This window comes from Melozone crissalis, unplaced genomic scaffold (genome assembly GCF_028551555.1).
Source record: "Melozone crissalis strain CALT ecotype California unplaced genomic scaffold, PUWL_Pcris_2 ptg000016l_1, whole genome shotgun sequence".
In the NCBI taxonomy this organism is placed as follows: domain Eukaryota; kingdom Metazoa; phylum Chordata; class Aves; order Passeriformes; family Passerellidae; genus Melozone; species Melozone crissalis.
The window spans coordinates 41358463-41382907 of record NW_026535794.1 but is presented as its reverse complement, the minus strand read 5'-3'; the positions used below and the strand labels follow the sequence as shown (position 1 = coordinate 41382907).

General features: G+C 37.3%; 1 protein-coding gene across 2 annotated transcripts in view; it reads right to left on the bottom strand.

Annotated features, from left to right (window-relative positions):
* Positions 1–24445, bottom strand: part of RBMS3 (RNA binding motif single stranded interacting protein 3) — a 703629-nt gene that overhangs the window by 86464 nt on the left and 592720 nt on the right. For both annotated transcript variants that reach the window (XM_054273879.1, XM_054273880.1), the window contains one exon: positions 3720–3826. In XM_054273879.1, the coding sequence (XP_054129854.1) occupies positions 3720–3826 (107 nt within the window). The remainder of the gene's footprint in view (positions 1–3719; positions 3827–24445) is intronic.

Here is a 24445-nt window from a genome sequence, read left to right as displayed (position 1 = left end):
GGGCTGACCAGATGTAGAAAAGCTAAAATTTCTAGAAAACAGTAATAAATTTTAGGCAGAATTCTCCCTGTCTACCACGTAATTTTCAAAGAAACCTGCTCTTAAATAAATGTATCAAAAGACTTTATTTCTGAATAACCAAAACAAGGTTTCATTAAATCTGCAACAGAAGATTATGTTGCAAAATTTATGTTGCACTTTTTAATCCAATCTGATCTCAATTTGTGACTACAGTTGATTCCCTGGGTGCATTTTTGACTAAAACATTTTTGGAGATTTATGTCACCCACCTCTAGACTTGTCAATTACAATTTAAAGGTAGATTGAATCAAATATTTTACAGACAGAGTTTGAATATGATTATCCTCTATCACGATCTCAATATAATCTTGTCAGGTTAAGTTTCAAAACAGAGTGTTTAATTAAACCAGTGTGAGGAGAAGCTAGCCCAAAAAAGAAATGACCGAACTTTGTGCAGAAATTATGTCAGTTGCTGGGTCAGAATTTCACTGCAAATATTTCCAACACTTGCAGGTTTCACTGTACATTTATTGCACCTGTCTATTAGATGCCTAATTTGACAGCCTTATATAAAGCCATCACTAATATAACCTCTCAGCTCTGTAGTCCAAAACTGGTCAACCATCACAAACACTCAGTTAAATGTCTCAGTAAATCTGCTGAACATTTCCTGAGACTCCAAACAAGAGTGTAAGGGCAAGGACTAGAAAGCACTACTCAAGATCTGCCATTCTTCCCTGGTTACAATTGGCCAAATAACCGAGCACCAAACCCACCCCCACCCAGACCTCCCAAAAATCCCAAGAGATATTCAATGTATTCCTACATATTTGACTTTAAAAGGGCAGGCAATTCAACAGCCAATTATGTATGGTTATGAAGCAATCTACAAAGATGTAAGATAGGAATTTCTACTGCGTTCTGCAGCATGACCTGACAACTTCAAAAAAAAAACCAGGAGAAATTCTGTCTTATAAAATTCCATAGAAACTCTTCATAAAAGAGAGCAAAACCTCTGAGAACAGCATGATCAGAGACAGACCACTACAGCAAACCTGCTCCTCCCCACTAAATGTCCTGCCATTCCCTCCCTGCAGCAGAGTACTGGCAGAGCTCAAGTCTGAGGCCAGTGACAGAACTGTTGCCATCGTTTCTCTGGATCTTCCCTTCTGAGAAATAATCCTTGTGCACGCTCAGTGCTAAGGCTGGTTAAACCTCAGCTGTTTTAGAAATGCCCTTCACTAAAGTGTTCAAGAATGCAAAGGCTTATCTGAACAATAGCCAAAATACATCTTGGTCTAGATAATACAGGATTTGGCCACGGTGGGAACACTAAGGGAGTAATCTCTTGGATGCAGTTTCAATACTTTTCTTTGGGGAAGAAACCAAGAAAGTGCAGAGGTGAAGGGAATATCCAGATCCCATTTGTCATCAGAACTATGACACTTGTCCTAGATCAGTTGTTTTTCACTACTCACTGCCTGTTCTTTTAAAAAGAAATTAAAAGAAATAAAAACCTACAGAAATAACTGTAGGAGGGTTACTCAAGTGCTGCTACCGAAAGAACAACTGAATTCTAAAAACAACTGTTTTTAGAATAAAATTGTTAAAGGACAAAGAGTTTGAAAAACCTTATTGCATATGAAATTTAAGAGTAATTATACAGAAAGATTTTACATTGGAAATAAGAAAATAAAAAGTGGGGACGAAATTCAATGAGGGACCTTAAAAGACAACATGCATTCTTGTCTTTGATGGTCTGGGTAGTAAATGTCCAATGTGCAGCAAGGTATTAACCAGATGTTAGTAAACAGAGAAAATCTGAGAAAATCTAGCCTGAAATATTTCTGAGTTTGTGTCTTTACCATCTTTTCATGTTTGTACATTATACCATGACAACAGCTCTGTACTCGACTGTGATCAACAACAAGCAATGATGTCTTCCAGCACTGAAAATCAGTTTTTAAGTGTTGATACTACAAACACAGCCACACCCTGCCTCCAGGTCACCAGGATATCACTGTGCTTAATAGGCACCACTCCACCAGCAACAAATTAATTACACAAGATGCAATAAGCTGATGCCCTGAGGCCACAGGCATAAGGGTGACTTGCTGGCTTTAACTTTATATTCTCTTTTATTATTGATTTGAACTGAAGGAAGTATAAAACAGCGGAGATAATAGCTGTGATGGCATTCACTTTTTAAACAAGGATTTAGAGGTCTTTAAAATATGGATTGTTGAATTTATTGGTGTCTTCTATACATAAATCTTTGTTTTTCAAGCTATGTATAGGCTGACCTGAGTCCACTGCTTGAAGCACTTCTTGGGCACTTGTTCCTCAGTAGATCCCTGACATGACAAACCATATTGGCTCCTGAGAAAATAACTCAATTTTTTGAGACACACGGTGTAAAATGAGCCTTTGGAGACTTCTGCAATGTCCTCGTGTCTGCCACACTGGGATTTTCATCCCACAGAGCTAAAAAGGGACCCTTTGCTGTCAGAAGAGTGTAGAACAACCATGGGATAGTGGGAGAAATTTCTACACTTTCAAAAGGCCTTTCTGTTTGTTTTGCGAGCTCACCAATAGTGCTAGAGTATATATGTCATAACCTAACGGTCTGAAAAGTATCAGCTAGAAAAATCAAGTAGTGACAAAAAAGCAGAAATACTCTAGAAACATGTAACTAGAAACAGCAAACGATTTTCTTTTTTTTTTTTTTTTTTAGTTTGCCTTGTAAAATGGAAGTAAACATAGCAACACTCACCCTCCACCCAAAAAGAGACACCTTGCCCCCACTCCCCCTATAACTTATATTCTAGTGGAGCACAACTCAGACCAATACTTTTTTTCCTTGAAGGCTCAATCATAAACACAAAGAATAGTTACTTAGGACAGAAATACTTGCAAGTCCTTCAGCCTTCGTACCTAACACCTTGTATAAGCAGTCACTGTGAGCAAATCTACCATATTTGTATTTGTCCAAGCCTTTTCTTGGTAATAAAATTCAAAAACAGTAAAAAACCTCTTGAAGAATCAAAAAAATGCATTTCTTATTTCACCTTCATTTGGAGTCACTTCACACAGAAAAGAAACTCCAGTAACAGACTCCTTGCAGCAGGGCAGAGAGAAAGCATTAGATTATTTTAAAATGTTGTATACATGATGCAGCTGAGGCTACTGTAAATTGCTTTGTCTTGAACAGAATGAAGAGCTCAGCTCAGATAAGCTTTCAGAAAACTTTTACATGGACCCTACATCTGGATGCACATCTCTCTTTTGAAACAGCTCTCATATTCCCTAAGGATATTTTACCATCAGAAACTAGACAGAGGAAATAACATTGTTGAGTTGCTTCAGTGCAAATTGATTTGGTTTGTAAAAGGCACACCTTGGTTGCTGATGGCTCACCAGTAAGAGAATCCTCAGCTCAGGTCTGCCTGCAGAGCACTCACAGTGGGACCAGGCTGTGCACAGTTCCGCACCAAGCTCGGAAATTCTCCTTTCCTGTAACTTTACACTCTGCACATTATCATAAACCTCCATCTCCCCACTGCTTACATAGCTTTTTCTGTATGAAACGATTGCATTTTGTGTGCAATCTGATTTCTTCACAGTCTGAAAGGTAGACTTCCAGGTCTGTCGCTGACTTCTGCCAAACCCCAGGAAAATAATTGCTACGTGGCACTTACCTCTCCTTCTCTGGGCCACGGCCTTCCATTCTGTGTGTATTTGCTTTGATTCTGGCGCTTCTTTTGCCCTCCATCAGCAAATTTGCACAGCAAAGGCTCAGTGGGGGCTGTGAAGACAAGAAACCCAGTCTATATTAGCATCCCCCCCAAAGAAAGTGATTATACCAGCAACAGTAGTGCTTTGTAATACTGATCTTTTGAAGTAAAATCTTGCCTTCTGCAGATATTTTTTGCCTCTTTTAGCCTTGACTCCACTGGCAGCTGTTCTTATTAACTAAGCTTCAAAAAATATATACTGGCAGCCCTTAAAAGAATTTAGCAAATATTGTTGAAAAAATAATCAGCCTACGCAGAATGTTGAGTTGCTGTAGTGGAACAGTATAGTCAGGCATTAGTTCCAGCTAAGTTAGACACGTATTCATGACCAGCATTAGTGCAAGGATAAACACTGCTTTACTAAAGCAGATTTCTGTTTTTAATTGTAAAACCTTTGCAAGAACCTGCTTAAAGAATAAGTGTTCTCACTATTTTGGTGTTCCTCAACATCCAGTCCTTTAAAAATCTGACTAAACAGAATAAAATGGAGACTTTTGCCAAGCCCAGTCCAATCAGCTTCATTTTTCCTCTTAAGTCCTTCTTTTAAGCAAGTTGGCAGCTGAGAAAACCCTTTTCCTCTCCAAGTGAGATCTGGAGTGTGTGAATACAATAGTCAGGAGGGGCCAGAGTCACAGGAAGAAAGGATAATCAGAGCACTGCACACCCCAAAAGGCAGCCCATTATAAGGACCCCTAGAGAAGAAATTAACACACATCAAACGGGCACAGCAGGAAAGGAACTTGGTGTCTTGGGATCCCTTCCCATCTACCCAGCTTTTCACAGACTCCTAAAATATTTTTTTAGCCAAAACTTTAATTACTCTGCTGGTGGGAGCTTGTCTCTCTTGCTTAATGCTTAAAAGGAGGGCCAAATTCTACCCACTCACATACACTAGGTGTATGTTAGGGTTGTGCTTTGTTGCCTACATCAGCAGAAAAGTAAACCAATATTTGCCTGTTTGAAAGAAACCCAAAAATCATGTGTCACATCAGAGTCTCTTCAGGAATCTTTGAGTTCCCAGACATGATAAGTCTGTAATTAATTAACCAAGAGTTTTCATGGGAAAACTAAGAAATCTGTTTTTTTCCTTCCCATTTCCTGTTTCTGGGAGGCTAGAAATGTTGAAAGAACACAACTGCAGAGACATGAAGAAAATTTTTGGGTAGGGGGGCTAATCAAGTTGTTGACTTATTTATTTGTAATAAACATTATGATTTGGTTGAGGGACAAGTTCATGTGCTATTGAAACAAGTTAACCTCTACCAACCTCCCGATTATAACCAATTCAAAATGGGTCAGAAAGTATAAATTAAAGCTGTGATCACCTAAAAACTGCAACCAAGAAACAATGCACAGAGAGAATCTCATATCAAAACCACAATTTCACATTGGGACAGCATCACTTTGGCTACTTCTGAAGCTACAACAGCTTTGTTTTTTCATTACCATTTTATACAGGCTAGTAATTTTCAAGGTCACTAGAAACTGAACTGCAGGAAACAATCCATTATTGGCAGAAAGCTCGACTATGTGACCCCAGCGGTCCTTCCCCACCTCCAACTTGGATTACTGATTCAGATTTTTCTAGAAGCAATGCTCAGCCAACCACTTTAAATTTAAAATAATGAAGGTTTAAAAGCATCCAGGTGGCTATGGAGATTCTTTCTGCAGATGGAGAGACTTTACAGGGCTGATTGCCCTGTGCTTTCACTGGTTTTACGCCATGGCCTGATGCTGCATGATTTCAGAGTGGTTACTTAGATTTCACTTTGATGTGATGGTGAGGGAGGAGCAGGTGCTAAGCCAGCATTAGAGAAAGGCCTATTAAACATCACATCTTAAGCTTCAAAAGCTTTTTGTTTTAAGCACTGAACAACTACTAAGCAACATATGATACCGTCAGGAGGACCATGCAAAAATCATCTGCACAGTGGATATTTACACACGCCCCGATCATCTGCTAATGAACACATCTGGTATCAGCCCATGTACTGTGATGTGGTTTAACAAGCTAGGAAATCTACACATCCTCTCTCTCTATTTGGCCAACCACAAATAGGAAGCTGTTACCATTTCCAGAATTCCCCTCTCCAGCATTACCATCCAACAACCTCATATTTGTTAATTAGTGGCTTCCTAAGGTTGATTGAGATCGAACAGAGCTACCAAACAACTTTACTAACCCCATCTAGAAAAAAATATGAAAAAAATATTGCATAGACTTTTCAGGAGGTTGGAAAGAAGGTGGAAAAGGACAATGCTCTATACAGGCAAATTTCTGCATGGGAAATTATATTCCTCTAGGATAAACTGAGGCTAATTCTGTGGATAAAGTCAGTCTGTATTGACCACCTTTAAAAGAAGTAAAAACTTCAAAACAAAATGTTCTGACAAGAAGACAGAGACCATATAGGATGGTTTGGGTTGAGGATTTTCAGGGTTTTGTTGGTTTTTTTTCCCCCCTAAACACAGGGATGCAGCATCAAACAAGACAGAAGATTATCCTAAATCTGAAGCGGTGTAGGTCCTAATGGTGGTTTACTCCTGGAAACAATTATGGTAATATATATATATATATATATATATATATATATATATATGTATATAACCAAATTAAAATTTAATAATCTTTCTTTTTTCAGGACATAAAGTAGTATGTAACAGTCTTGGGAACTCAAAGATGTTGCCCTAAGTGCACAGAAGAACTCAAACCTTGGCTTACTTCAGCCCTTTAGAAATTCTTTGTAAGAAAGGTCCTCTAGGCTTTCTAACATCAGATACACACAGATACTAGTACCATCATTCTTACTGGTCAAATACAGAGCAACAGAAGATACTAGAAAGACAACATCCCATTCCACCATGTGAACATAATTTTTTTCTAGGTAGAATTCTTTTTTAATGGTTTCATTAAAATTCCAACATGTTTTAAAAATAATAAATTTACTTTAGCCAAGAAAAGGATCACAATTAGGTACCATGGTTATCAATTCATAAAACAAAATATTTAGCAACTAGACAAACAACATCAACATTAGATAAATAATATCCATGGGTTGCAGTAGAAGTGGTATATTTCACCCCAAATTCTTCAGAAGGGGAGGAAAGAAAAAAGGGAATATTTAAAACTTTTCAGCTTCTTTTCTTTTTCATTCCACGTAGACAGTCTTCAATTTATGGCCTGCATTTTTTCTTTTCTCTTTTTCCTCTGCATGAACACATGGACTGAAAATAAATGCCTGTCTCTCTGCCTCTTCTCTCACCTTTTGTACTTCTGACTTAATAGAAAATGTAATTTGGATATCTGTAGATGTTCACATTTTGAAGTGATAAGCAGATCTTTTTATATAGTTCTTGACATCCTTTAAGTTTTAAGCATATGTGGTATTTTGAAGCATATCTGGAAAATCTACTGTTGCTATTTTCCTGTTAAAAAAGTGAGAATTGATTCACTTGAAACAAATTTCAGGCTATTCCATCCTGATAAACTCTTCAAGATAGAAGGCACTGCTCTTTCATTGACTTCTACCTGACAGCAACAAACACAAATATCAAGAATAAATAACTGCTTTAACCTGAACAAGGTTCATTAAGCCATAACCCATTTTTCAAGGCAAAGATTTAAATGCTTGCTGCAGTTCCCATCCAAAGCCTTCTCTAGTTAATAAGATATAAATAGTCCTGAACTTGGCTTTCAGTCTTGAGAAGGAAGTGGGATCAAATTGATAGTGCTTCTAAACAGCATTTGCCAAGAAATTCAGGGCTGCCTTAGGAGAGGGCAGTAGCTGCTAGTGTTCAAATTCAGTTCCCATGGAAGTCAATGGCTAAAACCCTATCTCACTTCAGTCAGGCCCTGAATTTACTCAGAGAGTTCAGTGGAGGTGAAAGAGAGAGACTGGTTTTATGTCAATCAAGCCTGTCGATATTGTTGGAGTTCCCTGAGGAGATCAGCTTCTCATGCTCTGCTACTTTAGATGGACAGATTGTGCAGACAAACAGCACGGAACTGCCAAAAGGCTGTTAGCATCACCAAAAGCAACACTGCTACTTAAATAGCACAAAAACTTCTGAAGGAAGGAGAAGGGGTAACAGTGCCCCCTTCTCAAATCTGGCAGTCTCTAAGAAATGTTCCAGCTCAGGAAGGGAATTTCAATTAAATTGGAGAATTCAACAAAATAAAGCAAACTCCGAACTAATTCTGAATACATAATTTCCGTATTCTTTCATTCATCGGAAGGCAGATACACTCGAGCTCCTACATGTGCAAAAATGTATATATTCATGAGCATGTGCTTCATAAAGGAAGATGAAAGCTGTCATTTGCATTTGGTGAGACTTTTTCATTATTTCAGGTGCTCTGAAACTTCTACTGTCTTAAGAGTTACTGAGAAAAGCTTGTTCCCCACCGTCATTTAGCATCATCTGTCCAGCAATAGCAAGAATTACATATACAAAAAGCAGTAACAGGACATTTTTATGCATTTTAGTTGCTTTTACTGTGAATATTTTTGAAGATAGAGTATTTTTCAGCATGTGAGGAAGAGTTTAGTCTCTTCTCATTTTTTGCAACAATGAAAGTAACATTTTCAGTAAAAACAGCTATGTGCATTGTGAACATTCATGTAGGTCTTTAGCCAGCTGTATTTTGTAAATGTGAAGAAAAATAATTAAAAAGTCATTGGTATGACAATGAATGGTCAGTGCATAATTAATGATCTTTTTCAAAGAAGGTTTAATGAGAAAGTTGGATTAATTTCTTTTTCAGCCTTGGCAAATCCTCTTCCACAATAAAAAACTGTGCACAGTAATAATTGGGTTCACAATTAGATCAAGCAGTCATACCGACCAAGCTCTGATGACTATTTTAATTCCTAACTGCCTTCCAAATTTTAAGTAGTTTGGTAACATTCTCATGTGCAAATAACACAGAACATCTGATTGAAACACCCATGTAAGAACCAAACTCTTTGTCTGTTATAGATCAAACATTTGTAGTCTTTAGGAAAAACTTCACCTTATGGTAACATCAAATCCATTTTGTAAGGAGGCAGTATTTCACAGGGAGACATGAGAGACACAAAAGCTGTACAGCAAGGCAGGACAGAGCAAGTTTAAGTTTCGATATAATATCTGGGCTCAGATGGATGTACCCAGGAGGACTATGGTATTTATGGAGCCTGCAGAGTTTATTTACAAAATGAATGTTGCTGTTGTAAGCTTTGAAAATCTAGAAGTTTCAGGACGCCATCAATAGAGTCACTCTCTGCTCTAGTGAGTCTACTGGCTTCTAGGAAAGTCCTGCCACGCATTACTTTTTCATCTCAAAGTCATACAGAAACAAAACTTGAACTTCAAGGAAGATCATAAAACAAAACCATAGCTATTCTGCTCTTGGGAAATGAAGATGAGGAATTACAAAAGATGGTACGTGACAGAATAGGATGTGTAAGGACAAAGTGTTACCTGGGTAAGGAAAACCATAAATAATATGGCAAATAACCACTTCATTCTATCCTGCATGGAGCTGTTAAAGGACAGAGTAATAGATTTTGTCCCAGAAGTCCATGATACAAGATGTGATGGCACAGGAGAGACTCTTAATGTTTACAAGAGTTAGCTTTTAACAGAGGTTGAGCCATATACAGCATATATCATGGAGTCATAGAATATCCTGATTTGGAATCACAGAATATCACGATCCACTAAGATCATCAAATTCCATCTCCAGGCTGGTCCTGCATGGAACAGCCTCAAGAGTCACACCATGGACCTGAGAGTGTTCAAATGCTCCTTGAGCTCAGTCAAGCTTGGTACTGCTATCACTTCCCTGGGGAGCCTGCTGCAGTGCCCAAACATCTTTGGGGTGAAAAATCTTTTCCTGACACCCAGCCTAGACCTCCCCTGACACAACTTCAGGCCATTCCCTTGGTCTTGTCACTGGTCACCACAGAGGAGAGCTCAGTGACTGCCCCTCCACATTCCTTCATGGGGAAGTTGTGGACTGTGATGAGGTCTCCCCTCAGTGTCCTCCTCTCCAGGCTGAACAGACCAAGTGACCTCAGCCACTCCTCATCCAGCTTCCCCTCAAGGCCCTTCTCTATCTTTGCAGATTTACCAGTATTTTAGTTAAACTTAACTACATGATATTAATTGGATTTGTACAGATGATTATGAAAGCAAAACAATGAGTTAGTTATCACTGCATTTTAGTTTCTATAAAACTTCACTTTCACAACATAATTATAGAAATTCGGGGAACAGTTAATAGAAAAGGACACCAAAGTGAAAAAATATAGAGCAACATCTATTTGGGTAAACAAGAAAAAGGAACTGATCTACTTTTGATAAATTGTATCAGAGCTTAAGTAATTATCTCTTGTTCTCCTCTTTGTCTTAAGAAACGGGAAGCAATCCTTTCATCTTTTTGTATAATAATTGTGTCTAAAGAGCAAGAACATCTTAGAGAAGAAAAATAAATTTCAGAAAGAAATAATGTATCAAGCAGAAAGTTAGGACTCCTACCCTGTGAAACAGAAATTACTTAGAGCAGGTGGACCAGGTAACCATATGTGTGGAGAAACAACAGGCCAACATGGAAGCGTGGAGCAGATCTTGTTGCAATCAATCTCAACACTCAAGCAACTACATGGAAAACTTCTGCTTAGTCTTATTTTTGCTGAAATGTCCCTAAATATTTGTTAGAGCAGACCAGAAACCTTTCTATAAGAAACTACAACATTCATTTTACAGTCTGTTTGGTTTTTTTAAAACTATTTTCCTTTTTAAATTTTGAATGGAACAGCAAACTGGGAGTGCCTGATTCAGGCCTCTTAAAGTGCTCAACTCCAATCTGCTGATAAGGAGGAACTGTTGTAAAGGTTATAGAAACAGATGCTTCAATATGGTATGAAAAGTTAAATCAATCAAAATAGAAAAACTGAGATACAGTATTAAAATCTTGATGAAACGTTGTAATATGATGGTCTATTTTTATTTCACCAAACTCCATTTCTCATCCAACTCTAGTGCTGGTCTCTGTTGGAGAGAATGAATGCATGGTGAGCAAATACAGAATAGAATTTGGAATTTGATTACTTAATTTTATTAACTATTAAATCATTATACAATACTCAGCATTTTAACATTGGATTCTGCCTTTTTTTTTAACAAAAGGCTGAGCTCACAGAAATTAGGCATTCGCACTGATCCCAAAGCCTCTCTACTGAACCCAAATTTAAATTTGAGGTAAGCAAAAGCAACAGCAGACTCAGGCCCATGGGTTTTGCCACAGAAATCAGCTTCGTCAAACTTGATGATACGGCAAAGTTCTGCCCTATTAGAGGTCCCTAGCATAATGCTGAAAAATTCCAGCTGTGGCTCATCCTTTGTAACCAGTGCTGTGACAGCTTCTCACAATCTTTAACCACTGGATGAGAAGGAAGTGGAAGGAGTGATTTATTTTGCAGTATTAAAATTTCTCCAAGAGCCTTTCCAGCAAAACACTAGATCCTCTCACTGAATGACTGTGCAACCAAACCAACTAAACATGTGCATCAGTTTGCACAAATAATTTCACACACCTATGCTTAAACACAGGGTTTTTTTTCCTATGACTTTCAAACAGGATCTGTCACAAACTAAAATTTAGGGCACATGCTTTTAATGTGCCAATTCTAATTGCAAAACATGTAATTCAGCTGGGTAAATATCTCCTCCAAAAAACACTTTGATAGACTCCCTGGGATTTGTTCCTCACTGGAAAAGCCATGTACAAAAGGAGTGAGATGGTATCATGTTTTGAAAGGAGCATTTGTTACAAGTCATTGGAATCACTTCGCATATTATCTGTGAGATAGACAACAAATAAGTATTGAACTGTTAATTTATGTTAAATAAGAAAAGCCTCTGTCTCGCTCAGTCATCACTGTTAAAAGCTGAATGCTTAAGAAACCCACTCACCCTATCTGAAGAATTTTTGTGTGAAACTTGGGTGCTCTAACTTCCCTGGTTTCCTATCATGCCAGAGTAACTAAGCAAGACACTGAAGAAAGAAGAGTCTATGTTACTACTCTGGAAATGATGTAAATAATCAGTGGAATAAAGATTTATGGTAATACAATGGTCCCCTGTCAAGAGTTTCTTCCCATTGACAAGAGCTGACAGCTGAGAACATTTCTTCAAAACAAACCAAACAAAACAACGAAAATTATATTTCAATGTTTTTTATAGATTTTTGCAAATACTAATTATTCTCTGGGATTCTGACTTATATAGTTAAAAGGAAAAAAGAGGAAAAAAACTAGAAATTGCCTGTACCACTTTAATGCTATTGACTTACTGCATCAGATGCTCATTGGACTACAAGATGGGCAGGAGCTGAGTCCTCCAAATAAAATTTTTAAAATGCCAAATTAAAATAGATTCCTGTATTAAAAAATAATTTAAAAATATTTTTGTGTTTTTCACTGTAAATTTCTAGACCATACATGATTTGCCACACAGACACACACTTCTGCTGAGCGTGACAAAGAACTAACTGAGATCAGGCAAACAATGTCCAACCCAAAAACCCAGGATCCAGTGAAGTTGATAAGAACACTTTCACTGAAAGCAAGTATGACAGCAGTTACGCTGGAATATACTTAAAAACTTTGGTTTTGTGTGTTATTTGGTCTTTAAACTTAAAGCTGCAATCCCTTCACATTGGCAACATGCCAAGAGAGTGAAGACAATGGCTAACCTGTCATCAGAACCAGTTTTCAGGGGAAAAAAAAAGTTACACAGTGAGGTTCTGCTGTCTTACTGTGTTGCTCATCATCCCAGAGAAGAATTAAATCTGAAAATTCATACACTGAGGCAGTGAACTGGAGGAGAGGCCTGAGTTGTATCACATTTTTAAACCAGTAGCACCCTGATTTTCATGCATGTACTCCATACTGGTGCTCCTGAACCGACTGTGGTTGATGCATCAGCTGTGTGGGGCCCCAGGACTCCAATCTGCAGGCAGAAGCTCACTGAGGAAACCTGACCCTCTAAATGTGAATCCAAAACCACTCTTTAAATTCCCCTCTGAGGCTGCCCTGTGAGCTTTTAGGAAGATTGTACTTCATATACCTTTTTCTCTTCTCCCATCTCAAGAGTTACTTTAGTTGGATGAAAATGGAGATCTTGTATTTCTTACTGTTCAATTATTAAGGAATGGCAACAGAGGTGGCTTCATCTGAAAGGCTGAGCGATTTTTAAATGATCTAATGTACCATAATTTATAATGGAAAATCAGGTACAAATAGTGTGATATGCTTTCTAGTTCCTCTCTAATGGAAATAAAATGAATCCCTGGTAATGGGTGACCCTACTTGCTTCTGTGGTCACCCCTTTTACTTTTTCAGTGTTCTCTTTAGTAGTCTCAGGAGAAAAGAACAAATGCAAACCTTTTATCCAAAGCTGCTTTGCAAAACAATAGCTCTATGCTTCTGCTATAAAATCTATTTTTACTATTCTCAGAAACAAATATTATTGATCACAGAGACTTTGCTATTCCCACTGAGAAAAACTTACTTGCACTGACAGTCCAGAGATAAAATTATTAGAATTTATGCTGTACAAATAATTAATTCTGGTTCTGTTCATAAAAGGTTATTTCATGTAGCTGTTTAAGTGTTACTCTAATATCTAATGTGGAATCTATTTATTTTAAATTTAATTTTATTATGTTCTTTATTAGTTTTTACTTTGTATTTATTTAGATAAGCCAGAACATTACCATCATATATTCCTCTGTATGACACTGCTAGAACTAACACTAGAGAGACAAAAAAACCTCTTCAAACATGTTTTCAGTATAAACAAGGAAACCAGAACAAATGTCTCATGTCAATGAAATTATTTCTTTCCACCAGCATAATGACAATTCCTGCACATGCACATTTATTGTTTAATAATTGAAGTTGACTTTTGGGATTCCCTGCTTACACTCCAACACATGTATACTATTAATGTCCAGAGGAGCTTATACAACCCAGGGTTATACTACATGAGAAAAAAACCCCCTTCAGTTATGACCATTAGCTTATTTAATTCACATGTATGTGTTCTAATAATAATTTTTTTTCTTTTTCCCAGTTAGGGAAAGACACATTTGTTGTGTCTTTGTGAATCGCCACTCAAATTTTAAAAAGTGGCTACATGTGTGTGTATATATATATATATATATATTACTAACACTATTTGCAGCTATGCTACAGCCTGTTAAAAAGTAGCATTAGAAATTATATACAATCAATAAATATTTGGTTTGGGTAGAGATGCCCTGTGTGTTGTCAAAGTAGTAACATGACCTTCTTGACATCCGAGCTGAAAAATTCTATCTCTAAAAGCACTGATTACTGCAGATGCATGAAATATTCCAGTGTAAATGTAAAATAAAGTTAATTTTTAACTGGCTATCAATCTGTTAAAAAGTTTTAAAATATTCAGAAATATTCAGACCTTTTTTCTCAGACCTCCTAGTGAAAATCCTTTTATTTAAATCAGTTCTAATTAACACACATTCTAATAACAACTGCTGGGTGCAGCAGCAAAAATTCCAAGCACTGATAATCTAAAATATAGCTCAGCCATATCATTTTGCTATTAGTCTGAGAAAGAAGGAAAATCTGAAGGGAATCTTTTTTTTAATTTATTGCCCTTCTTTCATTTTATTTTTCTGCATTCACTGGAAGTCATATTATGTATGCCCTAAAATGAAGGAGTTTACTAGGAGCTAACAGATAGTATTACCATCTTTCTCACTTCAATGCAGGAATAATTTTAAAAAGTGAATTTGACCCTGACTGTGACAAAACCAGGGCTGAGTATAGGTTCCAAAGCAGGAAGCATTTAAAAAACAGTGACTGACTGATTCTTAAAGGCAGGAGTTCATTTTGCTGGGTAGAGAATAACCAAGTCACACTAAAAGCCTTGGACAGCATAATTTGTGCACCACAAAACCTCACTGTGTGCTCTCACCATCTTCTTCTGTAAATGAGCCCAAAGGGAGGAAGGGAATACTTTGGAAACAATACATAAGTAAGGATGCTGATACCTTTTACCTTTTTCTCCCCAGAAGAAGGGGCAAGAAGCAGCTCAGAACAAGCTCTGCAAACTATACAGCACCCATGGGACACATCAACACCCCTTGCAGCTCCAGCCTGATGTACTAACTGCTCCTCCTGGCAACTTCCAAGCCCTGAGTCTGAAAGACAGACTTTTTTTGGGTAGCAACTGTGCTGAATGGCTCCTGCCCCCCTCACCAAGTACCTGAAGGTAGGGAGCAGATGTGGCACAGGCATTTATGTGCTAGAAAAGGAAGATAAGACCTTGAAAAAAAAATTCGCATTAACTCCGAATTCCTTGAAGGGCAAGAAGGCAGAAAGGCCCTGTAGCACACGACCACCTGGAGCTCCTGTCAGGACATCAGGCTTTGCACCAGCTTGAAGTAAGCTCTGCCTTCAAGGCACAACTGTACCTGTGGTTTCCATGACAGAGAACTGCACAGTGGAGTCACTGGGAATTTTCCACTAAGTCACCTATTTATGATGACACTTTATCCAAGGAAAAGACAAAAAAAGTGAAATTATAATCTTCTCCCAAGACAATGGAAGACCTTACTCATACTTCTTAGCTCTTCTCAAAATGTGTTGATGATACCAACACTAAATCTTATGTGCTACAACATACGGAAAATTCGATCCCTTGCAGCTTAAAAAGCTTTTATTATCATCTGAGACAATATCCTAGAATATTAAACAGATAATACTAAAGCCTTCTGAAATTTTCAACTGCAGAGCTCTCAGTTGAGAGTAGACAAGGAAGCAAACTTACATATTAGAGACTGAGTGATAGACTAATCTTTAATGTTGTAATAGAGATTTTATGAAGGTCATACTAGATTCTAGTGTTTGCCATGCACCCAAAAATTACGAAAAGAGTAGGATTTCAACGCTAAGATTGGCAAAATAAAAAAAATCAGCCCTCTACCCCTTCAGTTAAAAATACTGGAATAATCAGAACATGAGAGAGCCAAGCACAAGGAAGAATACGTGAAAAGGAAAGAAAGGTATAGAAATATGCAAAGAAAAACACTTTAACAGAATGAATGGAAAAATTGGAAAAGGAGGGAAAGAAATGCTTCTGAATTGCCCTTGAAAATGTCCTAGCTTTACAGAAAAGCAAATGCAACTCATGTCCTCCATTTCTGAATGACAACAGGGGCCTTCACAAACACTTCACAGAGACTGCAGAAAAAGAAAATTCTAGCAGAAATGGCTGCTTAAATGTCACTGCCTATAGCAAACAGAATGACAGAAGTTTATAAAAGATGTAGTTTTACCTGAAAAGAGGAAAGGAACACCTATTCTACTGCATTGTGAGGCTGTGGATGGTCTCAGGGGCAATTGTTTGGCATCAAATCACTAAAGAAACTATGGGAGACTATTGAGTCTCCTCTATACAAAAATACCAAGGTTCTGTTATTAAAGTAAATTCAAAGCTTATCTCAAAATTCTAAAGATGAGCCAACACATGCCACAGAAAATAAAATTAGAGATAACTATGTGAAGAATGAAAAAGCAAGGACCTCTCTTCCAGATAAATTGCATTATGAGAAATACTAATAGTTGCCTGCACCAAAACACATTATTTTTTAACGTTTTGTCCCCATTTGAGTGGGATCCTTTGGTTTACAGGCACATGGATGCAGCCATGCTGGCATGATGAGTCTGTGTGCAACTCTGTTAAAAGCATGACTGTAACTCAACAGCAATATCAAAGTCTGGCAAAAGCCTTTTCCAGCTGATGTGAAACAGCAATTTTCTTCACAGCAAATTATTTCATGAATCAGCCAGCAGGGAGTGACAACATTCTGCTGCCAGTGACTAAGTGTATGACCTCTGGGTTGTAATTTCCACAATCTTAAGAAGAGTTCATTGCAAACATGAGCTTATTTTTCACGCTACTGTTAAGAGAGATGCTAATCTGGCTCTTGGTTTCCTTTCTTTCTTTTTCTTTTCTTTTTCTTTTTTCCTTTTTACCAGCTTTATTGCTTACAATGTAGTATTTCCCTGGAGACAGAAAACAAAGTCTAGAACAGGTTGCTAATAAAACTTAAAGACAACACAGGAAAGTAAGAATTAAAGGGCAACAACTTTTCTACTTCAAGGAATGTGGCAGGCCTAGCAGACACCTCATGGCTTTCTCCTGTCATGAAAAGGCAGGTGAGTACTGAACCTTGCAACCTGGTGAGAGACAAGCAAAGTGAAGTGAGAGGGAAAAAACCTTTTTGAGAATGCCTTCTAATACAGAACTAGAAACCGAGGAAAAATCCTAGTCCTGAGTATGGCAAGAAGATGAACAAGGAGTTTTAAATGAAGGGTGAGGTAAAGACTGAGTAATGAAAATATTAATATTACCTGAATTATCAAATGTCCTCCAAATACTTCAGCTAGGATCTGCACACAAAGAAAATTTCCAGCTAATGAACCACAACAGACTGATGTCAGTATTAATTCCACTGAATTACCACAATACTAGAATACTGTACAGCTCTATGTGACTCGGTTGTAACAATAAACCATGGCAGAAAGTGCTTTTATACCCTTAACAGAAGTGTTGAGGAGAGGAAAAATGGAACCCTAGATTTTATTTAGCATTGGGATTCTGTTTGATTGTTGATCTTAACAGGAGTGACAACCAACGGTTAAAATAGCTGCCATTAAGCCACATTTGTTATTTCAATTCAGTGCAGTTCTGCTCCTTGGGTTGTTACCAGTGGGGAGAACAAAGTCTCAGGCTCTAAAGCTCAGCTCTGAACTGAGAAGGATAAACTGATAACCAGTGACTCCTAAACTCTATGGCAAGGGTGGAAGCAGCTGTACTGAAAAGGCCAGCATGGACTTGGTGGTGGAGCAGGAGATGAAAAATGTAAGATTTCTGTGTCTCCACCTCTGTCTGAGGTGCCCTAAGAACTGGATTTCTGGGACATGTGCCATATTATTAACGTGGATCTGTCAAACTGTGAATTCAGAGGGACAGAATCATATGAGATCTCTGGAAACTTACTGGTTGGCTACATGGTATATGCATGGGATTTTTAACTGGCCTGGACAGAATGCAGTACCTAGATTGAAATACAAGCACATCTGACATGAGATGAAATCATGGTGACCCAGACCTCAGCACAGCCTGTTTGTAACAGACTGCTCTTGCTAGTGGATAAACAAAGATGAAAGTACATTTAGGCAAAGGCTTTTGCTTTAAGGGTGCTTTTGTGCCAAACCAGACTAAACACTGCAAGAAGACCTGCTTTATAGTACCAGAAGAAAAATCTATTTTTTTGAAATGGTCAACCTAGACCAAACTAGCTTACTTTTATTATCAGTTTTTACTGTGTTTACATAGTATATAAAGTGAGCACAGAATTAATCCAGGTTTAATCCTGTATCTCTTATTCCTTCTTTGTAATACCCTTGTAGGAGAGTCTTCTCATACAAAATGAACTATTAATATTTACATTATGCAACATGTTCTAGTGTTGCAGGATTAGGGTATGAGCATGCCTATGCAGTTCTCAAGCTATGTCAGGCCAGGCTCCTCCAAGGTAACTTCTGCTGCCACTTTTTGCATTCTAAATAGGGTGGGAGTTTTTACAGTGCTTATCACTGACTTTGTTTGCAAACACCTTACAAGCACTAATGATTTCATTTTCCCAGTAGGCAGTGAAGTATTTCCTTCGTTTCACAAAGGGATGAGATGCAGCACAGGGATAATGAGAGTTGTCCAGTGTCACACAGACACTGAGCACAGATCTCCTGACTTGCTGTGTAGTATTTATTCACAAGTTAACCCTTCTCAAACAGCTCTGCCTAGCTGCTCCATTTTCTCAGCCCCATTTCCCACTTCAAGCTATATCAGGAAAAATCTCATTCACCAATACAAGTTTGCAATGCTATCATCAACTCACTAAGTTCTTTATCAGAAGGCAGCCTGATCTACAATGCTCATTCAAACTGAGCTTGTAATAAGGACTGGATGCAATTACAGACACATACATATCTCTATATATGCTGTATATAACATATGTACACATACACACTTATATGATCTGGTATCTGTAGAAAGTTATCCAATACAGAACATGAGAACAGTAAATGTGCAGTTACCCAAAGTTTCAAACAAGCCTGTTTATTCACTGCAATATTTAGCTCTTCCAGGCTCACACTCATATCTATATCCCTAGAGGGCAATGTCACCTAGGAGGTTGTGCTCATGTCCCTGTCATCTTCATGTGAAGAAGTCAAAGATGATGCTATTGCAAAGACAGACAGAAGTAAGTCTGTGCTAAATAAAATTTGCTGTAATTAACTTGTCCCTGTTTATAATCAAGAAGTTTTGAAGCCTGATTTCAAGAATGGCAAAGTATAGTTGATTATCCGAAATTCACCTACCTTCACAAACCTCTGGGATTTTCCTACTCTATCCCAATGTCAAAAAATGTAAGGCACAAGTAAAGAGAAAATTCACTGGGGTCTTAGAGACCAGCACACAGAAAACCAAACCACTAGAGAAACTTGAAGGGGAAACAAAACATTCATTTCCTTCCCTGAATTTACTGTCTTGCTGCTTCTCAACTAACATACTTTCTGCAAAGCCAATTTTCCTGCTGGCAAGGCCTGTGTCTATCCCCAGGTCTCAATCCACGTTTACTCTCAACATTGTTCAACTTTCATTGTTCAGCTGTGCTGCCAACCCTGGTGGGCACCATTTCAATGCTCTCTTATTCATGTGTGAAACAAAACCCCTCACTTCAGCAACAATGTTCTACCTCTGAACAGAAAATGATGTTTGGGTGCGGAAGTTTTCCAGCAAACCTTCTGACAGTGCAACTGTCTTTTAAAATCAGAATAATGCCATATAATTGCTTTATTGATGGATTTAGCAGCCTGGATTTACCCTCTGAGATATAAAAAAAGAAGGCTTCTGCCTTTTGCTTCCTTTTGGTTTTAAATTATTGATAATTATTTCACAAATGTCTTCCCCTGACATTTGATTTGCTAGATAATACACAAACATACAGTTTCTAATGGGTTTTCTGGCCTTTTAACCTAATTTCTTTTTTCATTACTTTTCATTTTATTTCATATTCTGATATAAAATCTGTTTTCCAGAAGATTGTTGCATGATCTGAAGCTTCCTCACTTTAATAATATAAAGAATGATACTTTAAAACAAAGACAAAGCCAAGATAAATGACAGCAGAGAAGCAAAATCAACCCATATTTCAAACTTTTCTTTGTCATGGTGAACTCCTTCACATGCATTCTCTCCAAGAAGGTTCCAAAATGATGATGGCAATTAATAAAATTTTTGTGCATGTTAACCTTTAAAAAAAATCTGCTACATAAAAACATTAAGTGAAGACCATATGAGAGAGTTCAGCATAAGAACAGATGTTTTGCTGTTAAGCTACTAGCTAGCATTGTTACAGTATTGCAAAAATGTATGAGCTAATTATTGATTAGGGAGATCACAGAGATAATCATTATGAAAGGAAGATGATGTATTTTGCATTTTTATAACACAGAAGAGGAAACAACAGCTAAAACTTCAGGTATATATCTGAGTGTGCACAAACCAGTGAAAAATTCTCAGAGTTAAGGGAGGAGAAGTAGTGAGTAAGAATTCCAGCACACTCACTAATTGAAGTGGCAGTGACTAACAAAGTCCAGTAATTTATTTCCTATAACAGCATTTACAATCTTTGGAACAAAGCAGGTTGTGGTAGCAATTGTTCTGAGTGTATCTAAGGGATTCTACTAATTTACTCAAATTTTATCTGTATGAAGAATTACACTGGGTTTTTTTAGTTTTCCTCAGCCAATATAATTTGAAGTCAGCGGGACCGTGTGATTATTGGTCTTACAGCACTGCAGGTCCACCCACCACTCCATTCATAAATGCATGAAAATGCAGGTCATATTTCTAAAGAAAACTACTTAAAAGTTTAAAGGACAATAGTCTTTTGTGTCCTTTGCTGGAATCCTACATGACTAGGAAGGAGACATAAATTTTTTTTCCAGTGAAGATTCTCAATATGCCATCTGTATATCATCATTCTTTACAAAGACCCACTGAGATTTCCTAGCACTGCATTAAACAAATTAAATGCATTTTTGTATTGCTGTCCTATTCAAAAGATTGCTCCTCTGCACTAAGACTCAGAATAGAAGAAGCCTTCAGAAAGAGAAGTCTAAAGAGAACACATCCGATCTGCTATTTAACCTATTTTTCCCATTCTAAGGACTTTTTTTTTTTTTTCCAAGGTGTGGCTCTGGTTAGAAAGGATAACACAATAATGATCTCCAAGCAACAATACCTGTATTGTAAAATGGCAATTTATTCAGATGTCCTTTCCAGTGTAGCCAAAAGAAATAACCTGACATGCTAACGGACAGGTTTCTATTTAAACAAAAAAGAAAAAACAGAAGTCCTTAAGAAATAGCCTCTAAAAAACATGTTTTTGACTCTTCTCCTTGAATTCCACTGACAAAAGTAATAAGTGAGGTGACAGGAAACCTGATATTAATTCTGCAAGTTCTAACTAGATGTGCAGGAGATCTAAGCTCAAGGAATAGGGCTCGAATGCAGAGCAAATAGGCAATTATTCTGAGCAGGAGAATTCTGTGCCTGATGATGACTTGCCTGTCTCCATTCTCTGGGAGAATCTTCTATGTTGATGCCTATATTCAATCTTAATGCCTGATACTGAGTGATGGGAAGCTGTAGGGATTCTTTGGAGATTCACTGTTAATAGGTTTAACTCAGTTGCTGTGTCTGCTAGGATATTTCAAAAATACATAACCCATGCCATGTGATCAGAATAATTAACTAGAATCACAGAGCACACAACTTTAAAACTTTTACCATCTTCTGCTTTATCCTCTCATCTTCTTAAAATAACAAATGCTGGCAAAGGGGCATGGAGTGATTTCTCCTCCTTTGCATGCATTCATGGTGCACTCACATAGCTCCTGCCCCTGGATTCCTTCAGAACCTCCTGCCTGAGGTTCTAAAGGAATCCAGATTTCCAAAAACATTTATTTTCCACACGCTGGGATGGCTACAGTTCTTCTCTAGTGTCTGTATAGACCATTATACAGAATATATGCAAGTTATACCCAGAACCGGAATATTCCTGTCAGAAAGAAATCTTCAGGATTTGAGTGAAAATATTGTGAGAAAGAAAATCCTGCTGCAAATGTGCTTTTCAAACAGCTTAAAATTTATCTAGCTGCTTTTTTTCCAGTATTAATCTTCTGCTTCTTGGTCCTCCCTTTCCCAAATGCAACATCAGCTCTTTTTGTTAGCATACAACATGCAGGAGGTTTGTTTGTCTGCAAGGCTTCTCCATAAATAATGCAATTGTTATGGCTTCTGGCCTATCTGAACTCCAGCATTTGAAGTGGACAGCATTCATTTATATGAATGGACTTCCATGACATCAATCTCAATGAACCACCCGTAGCAACATTCTCAGTATTTGCCATTATTGCATTAAAGAAAATGAGGAAAATTACATAGGGCCAACCCCAAGGGAGGGTGCTTCAATTTACTGTGCCAGGTGTCTGACACATGATTCAGGCATAGTGACCCCTTCCTCTTAACCTACCTTCTTTTATTCTACAGTCTTCCCCATTCCTTCAAATCTAAGGAGTCATCCTGAATAAAATATATGTTCAGAGGTACAGCACTATCACATTATGTGAAGTGCTCCCACTCAGTCCATAGGAGAGAACCCCTGCTGAAAACAAACTTGCTGTAGTATCATTACAACGCAATCTTCATTTTCAATCCCATCAAAACATATGGCTAAAATTTTTTTTCTGAATGCTGGATATCATCAGATCTCATAAGAGTTAATGTGGCTTTCCTGATATCAACATGAACATGAGAACATTGGCCCCAGAAACTCCATAAGGTAAGGGTGACAAGCATGAAGCCAGCAAAATTTTAAAAAGGAAAAATTTTACAATTTAAGCTTTAAGATCAAATTGACAATGGGTTTTGTTTGTTTTTAATAGTCATGCCTAGTTAATTCCCTTCAATTAGTAGTTGTTGAAACTTTAGTTTGAATTAGAAAAAATGATATCACTAAGTAATTTAACAATGGTTATTACCACTTAAGACTTTCAGATGTGTAATTATGCAAATCCACCAAGCACCATTCTGACTATATTTTCATTACTTGGCAAAAATTGCTGATAGAGGAATGAATTTACATAATGTCATCTGCTATTTCATTTACAATTTGTATTTCAAAAATAAGGTGTGTGTAAGGCAACTTGTACAACAGTTCCACTGTTCCTCACCTCCAATTGTTGACATTTTAATTTTTTCCTACTTATTTAGTAAGGATGCAAACACAGGACTGAGAATAAGCAAGGAATTAAGAATATAGCTTAGGATATTTGCCAGTACTGGTCTCATTTCCAAAGTACATGCTCTCTGACTTATGAATACTTCATTTTAGATATAGCCAGAACATAAATGCAGATCTAGATACAATAAAACTTCCCATTTTTGGTGTGCCATGAAAATGTATATATTTTACAAAACAAAGCATAAAACAAAAAATTGAGATATTCATCTCAATGCTCTATTCTGACTCCCTCCTTCATTTCACCTGAGTTAAGTATTTGAAGATTCTGGGCTCTTCAACACTCTTCCACATGGCAAATTAACAAAATTATCCTTTATCCTTACAACCTTGTTCTACTGCATTTCATATCAGTTCTCACTGTGTATTCCTCTGATCAAATTCCTTACCAGTCCAGTTTTCTGTATTGCACTGAATGACTCCATACTTGGTCACACTGTATTTTCCATTACACTTCTTGACTACCTAATACTTGAGTATTACAACACTCAATGAGTCAAAAGTAAAAAAAAAAACTTGAGCAAAAATTTCTTCATGTTTCAATAACATCAATTACACTCACAGAATAATGCAAAGGAAAAACAAGGAAAAGAAGAAAACCACCCTAAAGGCCAAAATGGACCATTTAATTCCTATAAATCTATGAACATCCTGTCATCATCCTCACCATTATTATAGGCTTGAATTACCAGAACACAAGGTAGTTTATGGTATTAACTTGCCTACAAGGAACAAACAAAGCATTTAATGCTGAAGTACAAAACTAGAAACAGAGGCCACATAAGACAATATTTGACATTGCTCTTAATGCACAAATAATGTAACCGATCACTTTTCTGGTAATAGGTAGGGACTTTGGAAACAGAATTTTTAGAATGGATCACCAGGAGAAGAACTGTAACAGGGACTTTCAGATGCTCCTACATTCTAGATATATATATATATATATATATATATATATATAAGACAAACTAAAAGAAAAAGAAAAACAATGCACATTTTACAGGAGAAATAGATCAAGGAAAAGATGTTAAAACCCTAATGAAAGTTAGTTCAAACTCACTTTCAGGACCATTGAAATACATGAGGTTTCATTGCTTGATCCTTGAGGGAGGAAATTTTTGTGATTTTCATTCAAGAGAGAAATGCTACAAAATCC